General features: G+C 42.3%; 1 protein-coding gene across 1 annotated transcript in view; it reads right to left on the bottom strand.

Annotated features, from left to right (window-relative positions):
• Positions 1–733: 733 nt before the first annotated feature.
• The window catches only part of LOC132764675 (ATP-dependent RNA helicase DDX19B), a 43,088-nt gene continuing 27,096 nt past the window's right edge, over positions 734–16,725 (bottom strand). The window contains exons 8-12 of the mRNA XM_060758699.2: positions 14,926–15,103; positions 12,443–12,680; positions 12,191–12,353; positions 9,776–9,967; positions 734–4,871 (exon numbers count right to left, since the gene is read on the bottom strand). Coding sequence (XP_060614682.1) covers positions 4,810–4,871; positions 9,776–9,967; positions 12,191–12,353; positions 12,443–12,680; positions 14,926–15,103 — 833 coding nt within the window. The 3' untranslated portion in view covers positions 734–4,809. The remainder of the gene's footprint in view (positions 4,872–9,775; positions 9,968–12,190; positions 12,354–12,442; positions 12,681–14,925; positions 15,104–16,725) is intronic.

Genomic DNA, 16,725 nt, shown 5'->3' with positions numbered 1-16,725 from the left:
TACTGGTGATTTTTTATGATGGAACCAATTAGGAACTGCCATTTATAATGAAATTCTGCGAGTTTTGTTAGAGATCTGAAATTTTCACCACCAGAACTTTAGTTTTGTAAGTACTTTAGAACCATTTAGAACCATGGATTAACCAGGCTTATCTATCTATCTATCTATCTATCTATCTATCCATCCATCTATCCATCTATTTATCTATCAATTATCTATCTATTTCTTATAGGGTAGACGAGATGGACCTTGGGGTCCCTCTAGGATTCTATCTATCTATCTATCTATCTATCTATTAGGCCTGGGGAATCCATGGTTCTAAATGGTTCTAAAGTACTTGCAAAACTAAAGTTCTGGTGGTGAAAATTTCAGCACTCTAACAAAACTTTCAAAATTTAATTATTTCATTATTGGTGATTTTTTAATGATAGAACCGATTAGGAACTGCCATTTATAATGAAATTTTGAGAGTTTTGTTAGAGTTCTGAAATTTTCACCACCAGAACTTTAGTTCTGTAAGTACTTTAGAAACACAGATTGACCAGACCTAATATTTAGCTATTATAAAACCCAGCACTGCGTCTGTCAATCTACTTCTTTCTCTGAGAGTGGCGGTTGCACTCGGTCCCACTGAAAACGGATCGAAGAACGTGTTTAAGGTTCCAAACGAATTCGTGACAGACAGGGATCTCCACGACCTCCCCGTTCCAAAAGAAAGGCAAACGAGACTCGCTTGATCGTTCAGATTTGATGTGGTCTTTATTCCAGTCTCCAAAGCACTCGCCTCCCTCGCCTCCAAACAGAATAAAAACGGGGTCCCGTTCCCCGTGCAAACACACGAATCCCCCCGACCTTGCTCGCATTTCCCCTCCAACCTCCTCAAAAATGCTATTTACGCCGAACGGAGCATCCTCCTAAGAGGCTACACAGCAAACGCCCTAAAAACGTAGTAACTTTTATTTTAAAAGGGTGAGTTTTCCCCCGTTTCGCTCGTGACGGAATCCGCCTTTCGGGAGACGTTCGCAGCCTAAAAAATAATCCGGAATCAGTGTTGTCGTCGTAATTTTTAGACGAGATTCCCTAGGCGGTAAAGAGAACATTCCCGCTCGTTTCCCAACACAAAGTATATATTTTTTTAAATTCGAGGGTGGGGGGTAACAAGATGTCAGACCCTTGTTGTGTATCTAGAACGGCCAATCTAATTTGTCGGCACTAAAGTAGGCCCAGGTCTTGGATTATCGAGGGTTGAGAAAATCCCAGTCGGCTCTAGTTGGGATCAGGATTCAGGGGGAGCGCGGAAAGGGACGGAGCGGGAAAGCTGTGATGGGTCTTGAAAGAACGAAGGGATGGAAAACGGATGGCGAAAGAGCAAAGGGATGCGAAGGAAAGCTGCGATGGGTCTCAAAAGAACGAAGGGAAGGAAAACGGATGGCGGAAAAGCGAAGGGATGAAAAAGGAAAGCTGTGATGGGTCTCAAAAGAACGAAGGATGGAAAACGGATACCGGAAGAGCGAAGGGATGAGAAAGGAAAGCTGCGATGGGTCTCAAAAGAACGAAGGATGGAAAACGGATACCGGAAGAGCAAAGGGATGAGAAAGAAAAGCTGCGATGGGTCTCGAAAGAGCAAAGGGATGGGAAAAGGATGGCGAAAGAGCGAAGGGATGAGAAAGAAAAGCTGCGATGGGTCTCAAAAGAACGAAGGGATGGAAAACGGATGGCGAAAGAGCAAAGGGATGAGAAAGGAAAGCTGCGATGGGTCTCGAAAGAGCGAAGGGATAGAAAACGGATACCGGAAGAGCGAAGGGATGAGAAAGGAAAGCTGCGATGGGTCTTGAAAGAACGAAGGATGGAAAACGGATACCGGAAGAGCGAAGGGATGAGAAAGGAAAGCTGCGACAGACCTCAAAACAAGGGGGACGAAAGGAGGTGGTGTCCCCCATAATTCAAGGATTGTTTCGCCCTTCTCCCTCTCCGTTTCCACACCCTTTCGGTCGCCCTTTACCCTTGACCAACGCCTGGGATTTGTAGTTCTCTTTGGAAAGGGAATCCTGGGTCGCACACGAAGCACAAAAGCCAGAAGCGGATCGAAACTGGGATTTCGTTCCTTGGCCTAATGGTCAAGGAAGGAAACCTACGCTTGGAAAGGAATAATATTGTAATAATAATAATTAAATATTATTATTATTATCAATAATAATAATTATTATAATGATCAATAATAATTGTAAATATTATTATTAGTTATTATTATCAATAATTGTAATAATAATCATTATTATTATCAATAATAATAATCATTATTATCAATAATAATTGTAATAATAATAATAATTGTAATAATAATCATCATTAATTATTATCAATAATAATTGTAATAATAATAATCATTATTATTAGTTATTATCAATAATAATAATAATAATAATAATAATGCATGATTTCGGCCTCCGCTTTTCCGTCTTTCTGGTCAATTATTGTTAGGGGAGAAAATACCAGTTACACAACCCTTCAAACTGGGGAATCTCACCATTATCTCTTCCATTTGCGTGAGTACGACACCAAATCCGTTCGTCCGTCGTAATGGAGGCTTTGTTATGGGTTGCGACAAGGACACAACCCGTTGAAAAAGTCGGGGGGGGGGGGGGGAAATTAAAAATATCCATCCAATACTGTCCCTTTAAAGGAGGATTACGATTCAAGAGTCAATTGATTGTTCGCCCGTCGTTTGAGTCCTGTCCTTGTAAAACTATATCTCCTTTTCAGCCAAGATGAGCTGAAAACCTTTGACCTTTGAAAGAGAAAGGATTGCGCTGATACTAATGCATATATAATATATATTAGGCATGTGCAATCCATGGTTCTAAATGGTTATAAAGTAATTACAAAACTAAAGTTCTGGTGGTGAAAATTTCAGCACTCTAACAAAACTTTCAAAATTTCATTATAAATGGCAAATTTCATTATAAATGGGTTCTGTTATAAAAATCACCAAGAATAATGAAAACTTGAAAGTTTTGTTAGTGTTGCTAAAGTTCCGGTGGTGAAAATTTCAGCACTCTAATAAAACTTTCAAAATTTCATTATAAATGGCTTTTCCTAATGGGTTTTGTCCTAAAAATCACCAAGAATGATGAAATTTTGAAAGTTGTGTTAGTGTTGCTAAAGTTCCGGTGGTGAAAATTTCAGCACTCTAACAAAACTTTCAAAAATTCATTATAAATGGCAGTTCCTAATTACTCACCAAGAATGAAATAATAATGATAATAAAAATGAAATAATAATAATAATAAAAATCACCAAGAATGAAATAATAATGAATTTTTGAAAGTTGTGTTGGTGTTGCTAAAGTTGCAGTGGTGAAAATTTCAGCACTCTTAACAAAACTTTCAAAATTTCATAATAAATAGCAAATTTCATTATAAATGGGTTCTGTCCTAAAAATCACCAAGAATGAAATAAGAATGAAAATTTGAAAGTTGTGTTAGTATCGTTAAAGTTCTGGTGGTGGAAATTTCAGCACTCTTAACAAAATTTTCAAAATTTCATTATAAATGGCAGTCCCTAATTGGTCACCAAGAATGAAATAATAATGATAATAAAAATGAAATAATAATAATAATAAAAATCACCAGGAATGAAATGATAATGAAAATTTGAAAGTTGTGTTAGTATCGTTAAAGTTCTGGTGGTGAAAATTTCAGCACTCTAACAAAACTTTCAAAATTTCATTATAAATGGCTTTTCCTAATGGGTTTTGTCCTAAAAATCACCAAGAATAATGAAATTTTGAAAGTTGTGTTAGTGTTGCTAAAGTTCCAGTGGTGAAAATTTCAGCACTCTAACAAAACTTTCAAAATTTCATTATAAATGGCAGTTCTGAATTGGTTCTGTCATAAAAAGTCACCAAGAATGAAATAATAATGAATATTTGAAAGTTGTGCTAGTATTGCTAAACATCTGGTGGTGAAAATTTCAGAACTCTAACGAAACTTTCAAAATTTCATTATAAATGGTAAATCTCATTATAAATGGGTTCTGTCATAAAAATCACCAAGAATGAAATAATAATGAAATTTTGAAAGTTGCGTTAGTGTTGCTATAAAGTTCTGGTGGTGAAAATTTCAGCACTCTAACAAAACTTTCAAAATTTCATTATAAATGGCAGTTCTGAATTGGTTCTGTCATAAAAATCAACAAGAATGAAATAATAATGAAATTTTGAAAGTTGTGTTAGTGTTGCTAAAGTGCCGGTGGTGAAAATTTCAGCACTCTAACAAAACTTTCAAAATTTCCTTATAAATGGCAATTCTGAATTTCTTCTGTCATAAAACAATCATCAAGAATGGAATAATAATGACATTTTGAATGTTTTGTTAGAGTTCTGAAATTTTCACCACCAGAACTTTAGTTTTGTAATTGCTTTAGAACCATTTAGAAGCATGGATTTCTCATGCCTAATGTATATATTTCCTTGGGTTTGGAGCTTTTGACGCCCTCGAAGAAGTGGCACGATGGCTGTGCGTCGTTCCGAAATCGAGAATCGTTTCCGGCATCTTCTTCTCGGGAATATCGTTGTTAAGGCTAAACCGCAAAAAATAAGAAGTTGCCAAAAACGTCGCTTCCTTTCCTTTCCTTTTCCACAGAGTTCGCACTTTCTCGGAAAATCTTGGAAAATCCAAATGTGTGTTGTTTTGTGTTGAATTCCGACGCAATTCCCGTGTAACGAAAGGCGTCCCCCTTTTTTTGGCCTGCGGGCGGGCGCCGGACCCGACGGGGGTCCCCCCCCCGAAGAGGACAACAGGGGCGATTTTAGTTGGCGATTTTCTCGATCTCGTCCAAATCGTCGGTGTCCAGTTTGTGGATCTTCTTATCTGTGTGAGAAAAGAAAGGAGATATAAGTGGAAAGAAGTGTGGATTTGGGAGAAACCGTCGTCAGGAAGACCGAGACGTCATGAGTTCGAAGCCAGCCCGGGTCGGAGTGAGCTCCCGACCATTGTGGATTTGGGAGAAGCTTGCTGTTGACCTATGTCTAGCTTGCTGTTGACCTATGCAGCCCAGAAAACAGCTGCATCTGTCAAGTAGGAAATGTAGGTACCGCTTTATGCAGGGAGGCTAATTTAACTAATTTGCGATGCCAAAAAAATTCCAGCAGAGTGCAAAAGAATGAGGAAGTACTCCATCAATGTCACAAGTGGATGGTGAAGCGACAACTCCCCCTGTGGCCGGAATCGAGCATACCCTCGTGATGATTCTTACCTCGTAGGCCGAAGTAGGAGCCTGAGATGTCAGTAAGCAGGCCTCCATTTTGAGAGTGTAAGCGAGTGTAAGCGAGGGAGGCGGACATCTTGGGAGTGTAAGAGTAGAAGAGGGGAGTAGACGCCTGTGTGCTTGTGTTGGATTTGTTACACAAGTGGTTTGCTCTCTGAGGTCAGTTTAGCTGTTAGAGAACTCTGTCTAGAGCAGCGGTTCTCAACCTGGGGGTCGCGACCCCTCGGGGGGTCGTTCGGCCATTTTCAGGGGGTCACTAAGCCACATTGGCTGGCCACGCCCCCTCCAAAATGGCGGCCAACCCCTTCCAAAATGGCGGCCGACCCCCTCAGCCACTGGCATTCCTGCGCATGAAGCCATCCGCCTGTCCCTCATCTCCTTCTGATGGCACAAGGAGGCGAGCGGCGGGTGCCCCTCGCCTGCGTTGCTCTCCCGCCGTCAGCCAGGGGTGCGGAGCAGGCGAGGGCCCTTTGGCGCAAGGCCTCGCGCCAGGCGCCCCTTGCCTACATCTTCGTTGGAGGTGAACTATAAATCCCAGCAACTGCATCTCCCAAATGTCAAGGTCTATTTTCCCCAAACTCCACCAGTGTTCACATTGGGGAATATTGAGTATCCGTGCCAAGTTTGGGCCAGGTCCATCATTGTTTGAGTCTGCAATGCTCTCTGCATGCAGGTGAACTACAACTCCAAAACTCAAGGTCAGTGCTCACCAAACCCTTCCAGTATTTTTCATTGGTTGTGGGAGTTCTGTGTGCCAAGTTTGGTCTAATTCCATCATTGGTGGAGTTCAAAATGCTCTTTAATTGTAGGTGAACTATACATCCCAGCAACTACAACTCCCAAATGACAAAATCAATTTTCCCTCCAACCTCACCAGTATTCAAATTGGGGCATATTGGGTAACGTAAGGTCAAAGTTTTCCCTTGTCATTAAGTCCAGTCATGTCCAGCTCTGGGAGTTGGTGCTCAATTTCTAGGCCAAAGAGCCGGTGTTGTCCATAGACACCTCCAAGGTCATGTGGCTGACATGATGGCATGGAGCGCTGTTGTTGGGTATTTGTGCCAAATTTGGTCCAGTGAATGAAAATAAATCCTGCATTTCAGATTTTTACATTATGATTCATAACAGTAACAGAATTACAATTAGGAAGTAGCAATAATAATAATTTCATGGTTGGGGGTCACGTGAGGCGTTGTATTAAGGTTGAGAACCACTGCTCTAAGAGAACTATAATGACACAGTGGGGATCTCAGAACCATCTCTCAATATATTACCTCAGCCTGTTTATTAATCATATGGTGGCAGCGGAAATCTTTTAAAGAATCAATTTAAGTCTCTCAGTTCCTAGGTTTCAAATATCCAGTTGTTTCAACAACTATTCTCCCTCGATATTTTTGGTGAGCTTATCTGTAGCGGTGGTGTCAGGCACTGTATTAAGGGGTCGCGGCATTAGGAAGATTGAAAACCACTGGTCTAGAGTGTAGCTATTAGCTCTGGGGACAACTGGGTTTGATTTGTCTGGGGAACTCACTGCTACTGTATCAGGGTAGAGTGAGGAGTCTTGCTCATATCTAAGTTAGGAAACTTATATAAGTAACCATTACGAATATTGTGCCTCTGTACCCATTCAAGCTTGTGCGCCTCGTTTGAGAAGATAGTTGTTTGTTCAAATATATTAGAGAACATTTCTCGAGTTCAACTTTTAAGCAGCCTCAGCAGTGACTCATTCTGTGTGAATAATTCCCGTGGTTTTTAACATCTTTCCATCTCAGTCATTTCAGGGAGCCAAAAGGGAGAGCTGGTGGGCAGCCTCAGGGACAACATCTTTAGTATTCCCAAATTACTTTGGGTGGTGGCAACAACTCTATCAGAGTATACACGTTACCTCAACAATCATCTAAACGCTCCGTGCCAGAATCATACTGGTGTCCAGTAGCGAGATTTATATTTGAGATACCAGTTCATGAGTCTTTAAAATGGTGCCAGCAGGTGGAATGTATTAGAAAATACAATCCCCCAGGATCCAGGATTCTGACTTTAATTATTTATTACTTATTTCTAAGTTTTATTTACCGACCTTCTCACCTCTTCTGATGGATTCAGACCGGTTTCCAACCATAAAAACACATACAATCGGTAAAACATCATAATTCATATTACAATAACACATTAAAACAATAAATACATCCAAAACTACAGTGGTCAGTCGTCACACTAAAATCAATTATATATCATCTTCCATCCAAAATCCTAGGGTGTTGTCTCACTCATCGAATGCCTGTCTCCATAGCCACGTCTTCACCTGTTTCCTAAAAGTCAGGATAGAAGGGGCGGTTCTGATCTCCGGTGGAGAGAGTTCCAGAGTTGCAGGGCCACCACTGAGAAGGCCCTGTCCCTCGTCCCCATCAGACGTGCTTGCGAGGCCGGTGGGACCGAGAGCAGGGCCTCTCCAGAAGATCTTAATAATCTTGATGGTTCATAGGGGAGAATACGTTCGGAGAGGTAAACAGGGCCGGAGTCGTTTAGGGCTTTATAGGTCAACACCAGCACTTTGAATTGTGCTCGGAAGCTAATCAGCAGCCAGTGGAGCTGGTGTAACAGCGGAGTGGTGTGCTCCCTGCACCCAGCACCCGTTAGTAATCTGGCTGCCAAGCGTTGGACTAGCTGCAGCTTCCGGGCAGTCTTCAGAGGCAACCCCACGTAGAGAGCGTTGCAGTAGTCTAAACGGGATGTAACCAAAGCGTGGACCACCGTGGCCAAATCAGACTTCCCAAGGTACGGGCGCAGCTGGCGCACAAGTTTTAGTTGTGCAAAAGCTCCCCTGGTCACCGCCGAGACCTGGGGTGCCAGGCTCAGCGATGAGTCCAGGATCACTCCCAGACTGCGAACCTGCACCTTTAGGGGGAGTGCGACCCCGTCCAGCACAGGCTGTCACCCTATGCCCTGTTCAATGGCCTTTCGACTGACCAGGAGTACCTCTGTCTTGTCTGGATTTAGTTTCAATCTGTTGTCCCTCATCCAGTCCGTCACAGCGGCCAAGCACCGGTTCAGGACTTGAACAGCCTCCTTAGTAGTAGGTGAAAAGGAGTGATAGAGTTGGACATCATCTGCGCACAGATGACACCGTACCCCAAAACTCCGGATGATCTCTCCCAATGGCTTCATGTAGATGTTAAACAACATAGGGGACAGTATTGAGCCCTGTGGGACTCCACAGTACAATGGCTGAGGAGTTGAGCAGGAGTCCCCTAGTGACACCTTCTGGGAGCAACCCTCGAGGAAGGACCAGAGCCACTGCAAAGCAGTACCCCCAAGAGCCATTCCCGCGAGGCGCCCCAGAAGAATACCGTGGACGGTATCGAAAGCCGCTGAGAGGTCCAGCAGAACCAACAAGGACACACTCCCCCTGTCCAGTTCCCGGCGCAGATCATCCACTAAGGCGACCAAGGCTGTCTCAGCTGACTGCGCCGGATCCAGATAGTCCGTGTCTACCAGGAACTCCTGGAGTCGCGAGGCCACCACTTTGTTACAACCCTCATGAAGCCAGAAAGCTGGAATGTTAAATTGCCTCCGTATATGTTGTATGTTTAATTGGCATTTTATTTATTTATTTACGACCTTTCTATGCCGCCCTTCTCACCCTGAAGGGGACGCAGAGCGGCTTACAGGGATATATTACATACAATATATTATATTATTAGCATAGTACAATATCAGCATTAAACATTGCTATATTGCACCATACCACTAAATTGTAATATTATTAGTAATATTATATGTAATATAAATATATTATATTATTATTATTATTATTATATTGGATTACATTATAATATTATAAATATTATATGTATATACAATATATTACATTATATTATTAGCATAGTACGATATCAGCATTAAATCTATATATATAAAATCCAAAAGGGCGTCGTTAGGGGCCGCAATTTAAGACAAATTGGATTGAACCATGGAGTTTGGGGAAAATAGTCCTTGACATTTGGGAGTTTTAGTTCCTGGGATTTATAGTTCACCTACAGTCAAAGAGCATTCTGAAGTCCACCAACGATAGAATTGGCCTAAACTTCCAACACAGAACCCCCATGACCAATGGAAAATACAGGAAGCATTTGGTGGGCATTGATCTTGAGTTTAGGAGTTGTAGTTCTCCTACATTTAGAGAGCACTATGGACTCAAACAATGATGGATCTGGACCAAACTTGGCACGAATACTCCATATGCCCAAATATGAACACAGATGGAGCTTGGAGGAAATAGACCTTGACATTTGGGAGTTGTAATTACCTTATTTTCCAGATCACCAGACTGGGCCACAACTAGTTGTTATTATTTACTATATATTATATTTAATTATTATTATTATTATTAATTAGCTTTATTATTATTATTTATTAGACCCATGGCCCTTTGCTGCTGGTATGGAACTGGTCATCTCTCCCCATGGCCTTTCTGCCACGGACTGCCCAGATCTAGGCGGGACCTTACTGAAATGCTCCTGGATCCTGTTGAGGATGTTCATGCTGTGCTTGCTGTCCACCATGTTGATGGCCAGGCCCCGCTTGCCGAAGCGCCCCGTGCGGCCGATGCGGTGGAGGTACGTCTCGTTGTCGGGATTCCCATCCTTGTCCACCGGGAGGTCGAAGTTGATGACCACTGAGACCTGCTCCACATCAATCCCTGAAGGAGGAGGAGGAAGAGGAGGAAAGGGGTCAGAGGAGGTGGCTTCCCTCGCATCCTAGGCTTGGGAGGGACCCCCAGGGGCCACCCGATCCAACCCCCAGGAAACACACACCACAATGACGCAGCATCAGGAACCCAAAGGACTGAGTGAGGAAAAGGACTGAATTTTGCCTTTCCTCATGGCTTCCCGATACTGAAGCGTGAGAGGTAGGGTTGGTTGGTTGAAACCAGGTTAGATCAAATCACTATTTGAACCAGGTGGGATCAAAACATGGTTGGATTAAAACAGGATGGTTTGAACCACCATTTAAACCAAGTTGAATTGAACCATAATTTAAACCAGGTTGGATTAAACCATGATTTTAAAACAGATTGGGTTGAACCACAACTTAAACCAGGTTGGACTGAACCACCATTTAAACCAGGTTGAATTGTACCACCATTTAAACCAGGTTGGACTAAACCATGTCTTCAACCAGGTTGGATTAAAACACAATTTAAGACAGGTTGGATTGAACCACGATTTAAACCAGATTGGATTGAACCATATCTTAAACCAAGTTGGATTAAAGCATGATTTAAACCAGGTTGGATTGAACCACAATTTAAACCAGGTTGTATTAAAACACAATTTAAGACAGGTTGGATTGAACCATGACTTAAACTAAATTGGATTTGAACCACCATTTAAACCAGGTTGGATTGAACCACCATTTAAATCAGATAGGATTAAAGCACGATTTAAACCAGACTGGATTGAACCACTATTTAAACCAAGTTGGATTGAACCATGACTTAAACCAGATTGGATTGAACCACCATTTAAACCAAGTTGGATTAAGGCATGATTTAAACCAGATTGGATTGAACCACCATTTAAACCAAGTTGGATTAAGGCATGATTTAAACCAGATTGGATTGAACCACCATTTAAACCAAGTTGGATTAAGGCATGATTTAAACCAGATTGGATTGAACCACCATTTAAACCAAGTTGGATTAAGGCATGATTTAAACCAGGTTGGATTGAACCACCATTTAAACCAGGTTGGACTAAACCATGTCTTAAACCAGGTTGGATTAAAGCACGATTTAAGACAGGTTGGATTGAACCACAATTTAAACCAGATTGGATTGAACCATGTCTTAAACCAAGTTGGATTGAACCACCCTCTTAAACCAGGTTGTATTCGAACGACCATTTAAATCAAGCTGGATTTGAACCACCATTTCAACCAGGTTTGACTAAACCATGTCTTCAACCAAGTTGGATTAAAACACAATTTAAGACAGGTTGGATTGAACCATGACTTAAACCAGGTTGGATTGAACCATATTGGATTAAAGTACAATTTAAACCAGATTGGATTAAACCATGATTTTAAACCAGATTGGGTTGAACCTTATCTTAAACCAGGTTGGACTGAACCACTCTTTAAACCAAGTTGGATTGGACCACAATTTAAACCAGGTTGGACTGAACCACCATTTAAAGCAGGTTGGACTGAACCACGATTTAAACCAAGTTGGATTAAAACACAATTTAAGACAGGTTGGATTGAACCATGACTCAAACCGAATTGGATTTGAACGACCATTTAAACTAGGTTGGATTGAACCACTATTTAAACCAGGTTGGACTAAACCATGTCTTAAACCAGGTTGGATTAAAGCACAATTTAAGACAGGTTGGACTGAACCACAACTTAAACCAGGTTGGACTGAACCACCATATAAACCAGGTTGGATTGAACCACTATTTAAACCAGGTTGGACCAAACCATGTCTTAAACCAGGTTGGATTAAAGCACAATTTAAGACAGGTTGGATTGAACCACGACTTAAACCAGATTGGATTGAACCATGATTTTAAACCAGGTTGGACGAAACCACAATTTAAATCAGGTTGGATTAAAGCAAGATATAAACCAGAATGGATTAAACCATGATTTAAACCAGGTTGGATTGAATTATTATTATTATTATTATTATAAATAATAATAATAATAATAATAATAATATAATTATTATATTATATTATAATATTATACATTATTATTATTATTATTATGTATTATTATTATTATTATTATTATTATTATTATTCTGGGAGGAGAAGTCCCAGAAGTTCCTGGGAGACCAGAATTTGGCCATCAGAGATGTAAACAAACCAAATACGGGTTTCTTTCCATCCGAGAGAGATAGTCGTGAGAGTCTCACCTCTGGCGCAGACGTTGGTAGTCACCAGCACCTTCTCCTTGCCCTCCCGGAAGCGCTCAATGACGGCGGCCCGCTGCTCCACCATCATCTCTCCACTCAAGAGGGCCACTTGGTGCCCTTCCTTCGAGAGCTCCCCGGCCAACCAGCCGGCCGTTTTGCGCGTCTAAAAGAAGGAGGAAAGAAAGGATGTTTTGGAGGGGAAGGGAAACAAGGGCGGACACGCCACGGAGCACGGCAGGACGTTCCACTCACATGGCAGAAGATCATGGCCTGGGCAATGGTGATGGCGCCGTAGATGTTGCAAAGGGCGTGGAACTTCTCCTCCCGGCTGTTGCAGAGGACGTAGTACTGCTTGATGGTGTCCAGCGTCTCCTCCTCCCGCTTCAGCTTGATGATGTTGGGGTCCGGGACCACCTTCTGCGCAAACTTCCAGACTGAGTCCTCGAAGGTGGCCGAGAAGAGGAGCATCTGGCAGTCCCGGGGGAGCATCCTGGAGAAGTGATGGACCATTAAAGATCGTATCATGAGTGATGGACCTCAGGCTGAAGGCCATGACTGAAGGACCTCTGAAGACAATGAGTGATGGACCATTGAAGGCAATGGGTGATGGACTACTGAAGTGATGGACCATTAAAGATCAAATTATGAGTGAAGGCCATGAGTGATGGACTATTGAAGGCAATGGATGATAGGCTACTGAAGTGGTGGACCGTTAAAGATCGTATCATGAGTGATGGACCACAGACTGAAGGCCATGACTGAAGGATCACTGATGAACTACTGAAGTGGTGGACCATTAAAGATCATATTATGAGTGAAGGCCATGACTGAAGGACCACTGAAGGCCATGAGTGATGGACCATTGAAGGCCATGAGTGATGGACTATTGAAGTGGTGGACCATTAAAGATCATATCATGAGTGACGTGCCTCAGACTGAAGGCCATGACTGAAAGACCACTGAAGGCCATGAGTGATGGACCAGTAATGGAGTACTGAAGTGGTGGACCATTAAAGATCATATTATGAGTGACAGACCACAGACTAAATGCCATGACTGAAGGACCACTGCAGGTCATGAGTGATTGACCATTGAAGGCCATGGGTGATGGACTACTGAAGTGATGGACCATTAAAGATCATATTATGAGTGAAGGCTATGACTGAAGGGCCACTGAAGGCCATGAGTGATGGACCATTGAAGGCAATGGGTGATGGACTACTGAAGTGATGGACCATTAAAGGTCATGAGTGATGGACCATGAAGGATCTTCATGATGGACATTGAAAGGATGGACCACTAAAAATCATGGATGATGGGCCACTGAAGTTATGGACCACTGAATGTCAAAAGTGATGGACCACTGAAGTTATGGACTGCTTAAGGTCATGAGTGAGGGATCATTAAAGTCTATGAGTGATGGACTATTGAAATTTTGGGTCATTAAAGGTCATAACTGATGGATCACTGAAGGCTATAGGACTATTGAAGGGATGGACCATGAAGATGCTGAGTGATGGACATTGAAGGGATGGACCATGAAAAATCACGAGTGATGGACCATTGAAGTCATGGACCATTTAAGACCATGAGGGATGAACCACTGAAAGGATGGACCACTAAAAGTCATAGGAGACAGACCTCTGAAGGTATGGACCATTGAAGGTCATGAGTGATGGATCACTGAAGGCTATAGGTGCTGGACTATTGAAGGGATGGATCATGAAGGTGCCGAGTGATGAACATTGAAAGGATGGACCACTAAAAATCATGAGTGATTGACAATTGAAATCATGGATGATGGACCACTGAAGTTATGGACTACTGAATGTCATGAGTGATGGACCATCAAAGTTATGGACTGCTTAAGGTTGTGAGTGATGGATCATTGAAGGCTATGAGTAATGGACCACTTAAGGCTATGAGTGACAGGCTATTGAAATGTTAGGTCATTAAAGGTCATCAGTGATGGACCACTAAAAGTCACTATTGAAGTAATGGACCATTTAAGACCATGAGGGATGAACCACTGAAAGGATGGACCACTAAAATCAACTGTTGAAGGCTATGACAATTTAAGGATATGAGACTATTGAAGTGTTGGGCCATAAAAGGTCACGAGTGATGGATCACTGAAGGCTATAGGTGATGGACTATTGAAGGGATGGACCATGAAGGTCCTGAGTGATGGACATTAAAGGGATGGACCATTGAAATCATGAACCATTGAAGGCTATAGGTGATGGACATTGAAGGGATGGGCCATTGAAGGTCATGGGTGATGCACCATTGAAGTCATAGACCACTGAAGGCCATGAGTGCTAGACATTGAAGGGATGGGCCACTAAAAATCATGAGTAGTGGACCACTGAAGTGATAGATCATTAAACATCATGAGTGACGGACCACTGACATGATGGACCACTGAAGGTTATGTGTGATGCACCATTGAAATCAAAGTCCATTGAAATCATGGACCACTGAAGCTATGGATTATTGAAGGCTATGGGTGTTGGACATTGAAGGGATGGACCACTGAAGTCAGGAAAGGGGACTTCCTGAAAATAAGAGCTACTCAACAGTGAAACAAGCTGCCTGGGAGTTCAGTAGAGGCTCCATCTATGGAGGCTTTTAAGCAGAGGCTGGATGGCCATCTGTCGGGGTGCTTGGATTGTGTCTTCCAGCCTGGCAGATGGCCCTTGAGGTCTCTCCCCACCCTGAGATCCTGCCCTTACCTCTGGATCCGGATACTCTGGTCCTGGTGGCCCTGGGTGGCAATCATGACGTCCGCCTCATCCAAGACGAAGACCCGGATCTTCTTGGGGTCAATGAACCTCAACTTGGAGCACCAGTCGAGAACAGTGCCCGGAGTGCCAATGACGATCTGCTCTGCGATCTTCTGGCCGCGCTCCACTGGGAAAAGAGAGGGGGAGGCTCTTGGAGAACAGCAAGAGCTGAGGTTCTTAGAAGATGTCCAGTAGAAGCTCAACTGGGATGAATACACGGTTGGTATGTTTGGTCTTCTACCAACCTGTTTATCCATCGCTCTCAAGCACAGTGGTTCTCAAGGTGTTTTGGCCTTCAACTCCCAGAATTGGCTGGGATTTCTGGGAGTTGTAGGCCAAAACATTGCACTAATCTATATCATCTATCTCTATTTATTTCTCTATTCATTCATACAAACATACATTCCATCTCCTCTTTCTCATATCTATCATCTCATCTATCCTCCTCCAATCATAAACAATGAGACAGACAAACACAAGCAAAGGCAGAGGCTTCTCCTTTCATTTCCTGCCTTTATAATTGCATACAATGAGACAGACAACACTAACAAAGGCAGAGGCTTCTCTTTTTATTTCCGGCCTTTACAATAATATAGAACGAGACAGACAACCACAAACAAAGGCAGAGGCTTCTCCTTTCATTTCCTGCGTTTATAATCGTACACAATGAAACAGAGAAACACAAACAAAGGCAGAGGCTTCTCTTTTCATTTCCGGCCTTTACCATCATATACAATGAGACAGACAACACAAACAAAGGCAGAGGCTTCTCCTTTCATTTCTGGCCTTTACAATCACATACAATGAGAAGCACAAGCAAAGGCAGAGGATTCTCCTTTCATTTCCTGCCTTTATAATCGTATACAACGAAACAGAGAAACACAAACAAAGGCAGAGGCTTCTCCTTTTGTTTCTGGCCTTTACAATCGTATACAATGAGACAGACAAACACAAACAAAGGCAGAAGCTTCTCCTTTCATTTCCGGCCTTTACAATCACATACAATGAGACAGACAAACACAAACAAAGGCAGAGGCTTCTCCTTTTGTTTCTGTCCTTTACAATCACATACAATGCGACAGACAAACCCAAACCAAGGCAGAGGCTTCTCCTTTCATTTCCTGCCTTTATAATCATATACAATGAGACAAGCATAAACAAAGGCAGAGGCTTCTCCTTTCATTTCCGGCCTTTACAATCGTATACAATGAGAAAGGCAGAGGCTTCTCCTTTCATTTCTGCCCTTTACAATTATATACAATGAGAAACACAAGCAAAGGCAGAGGCTTCGCCTTTCATTTCCGGCCTTTATAATCGTATACAATGAGAGACAAACACAAGCAAAGGCAGAGGCTTCTCCTTTCATTTCCTGCCTTTATAATTGTATACAATGAGACAGACAATCACAAACAAAGGCAGAAGCTTATCCTTTCTTTTCCGGCCTTTACAATCGTATACAATGAGAGAGACAAACACAAACAAAGGCAGAGGCTTCTCCTTTCATTTCCTGCCTTTACAATCATATACAATGAGACAAACACAAGCAAAGGCAGAAGCTTCTCCTTTCATTTCCGGCCTTTACAATCGTATACAATGAGAGAGACAAACACAAACAAAGGCAGAGGCTTCTCCTTTCATTTCCTGCCTTTATAATTGTATACAATGAGACAAACATAAACAAAGGCAGAAGATTCTCCTTTTGTTTCCGTCCTTTACAATCATGTACAATGAGACAGACACAAACAAAGG

This window comes from Anolis sagrei, chromosome 13, assembly GCF_037176765.1.
Source record: "Anolis sagrei isolate rAnoSag1 chromosome 13, rAnoSag1.mat, whole genome shotgun sequence".
Classification (NCBI taxonomy): domain Eukaryota; kingdom Metazoa; phylum Chordata; class Lepidosauria; order Squamata; family Dactyloidae; genus Anolis; species Anolis sagrei.
Note: the sequence above shows the minus strand (reverse complement) of the source record. Positions and strands in the feature narration are given on the sequence as shown.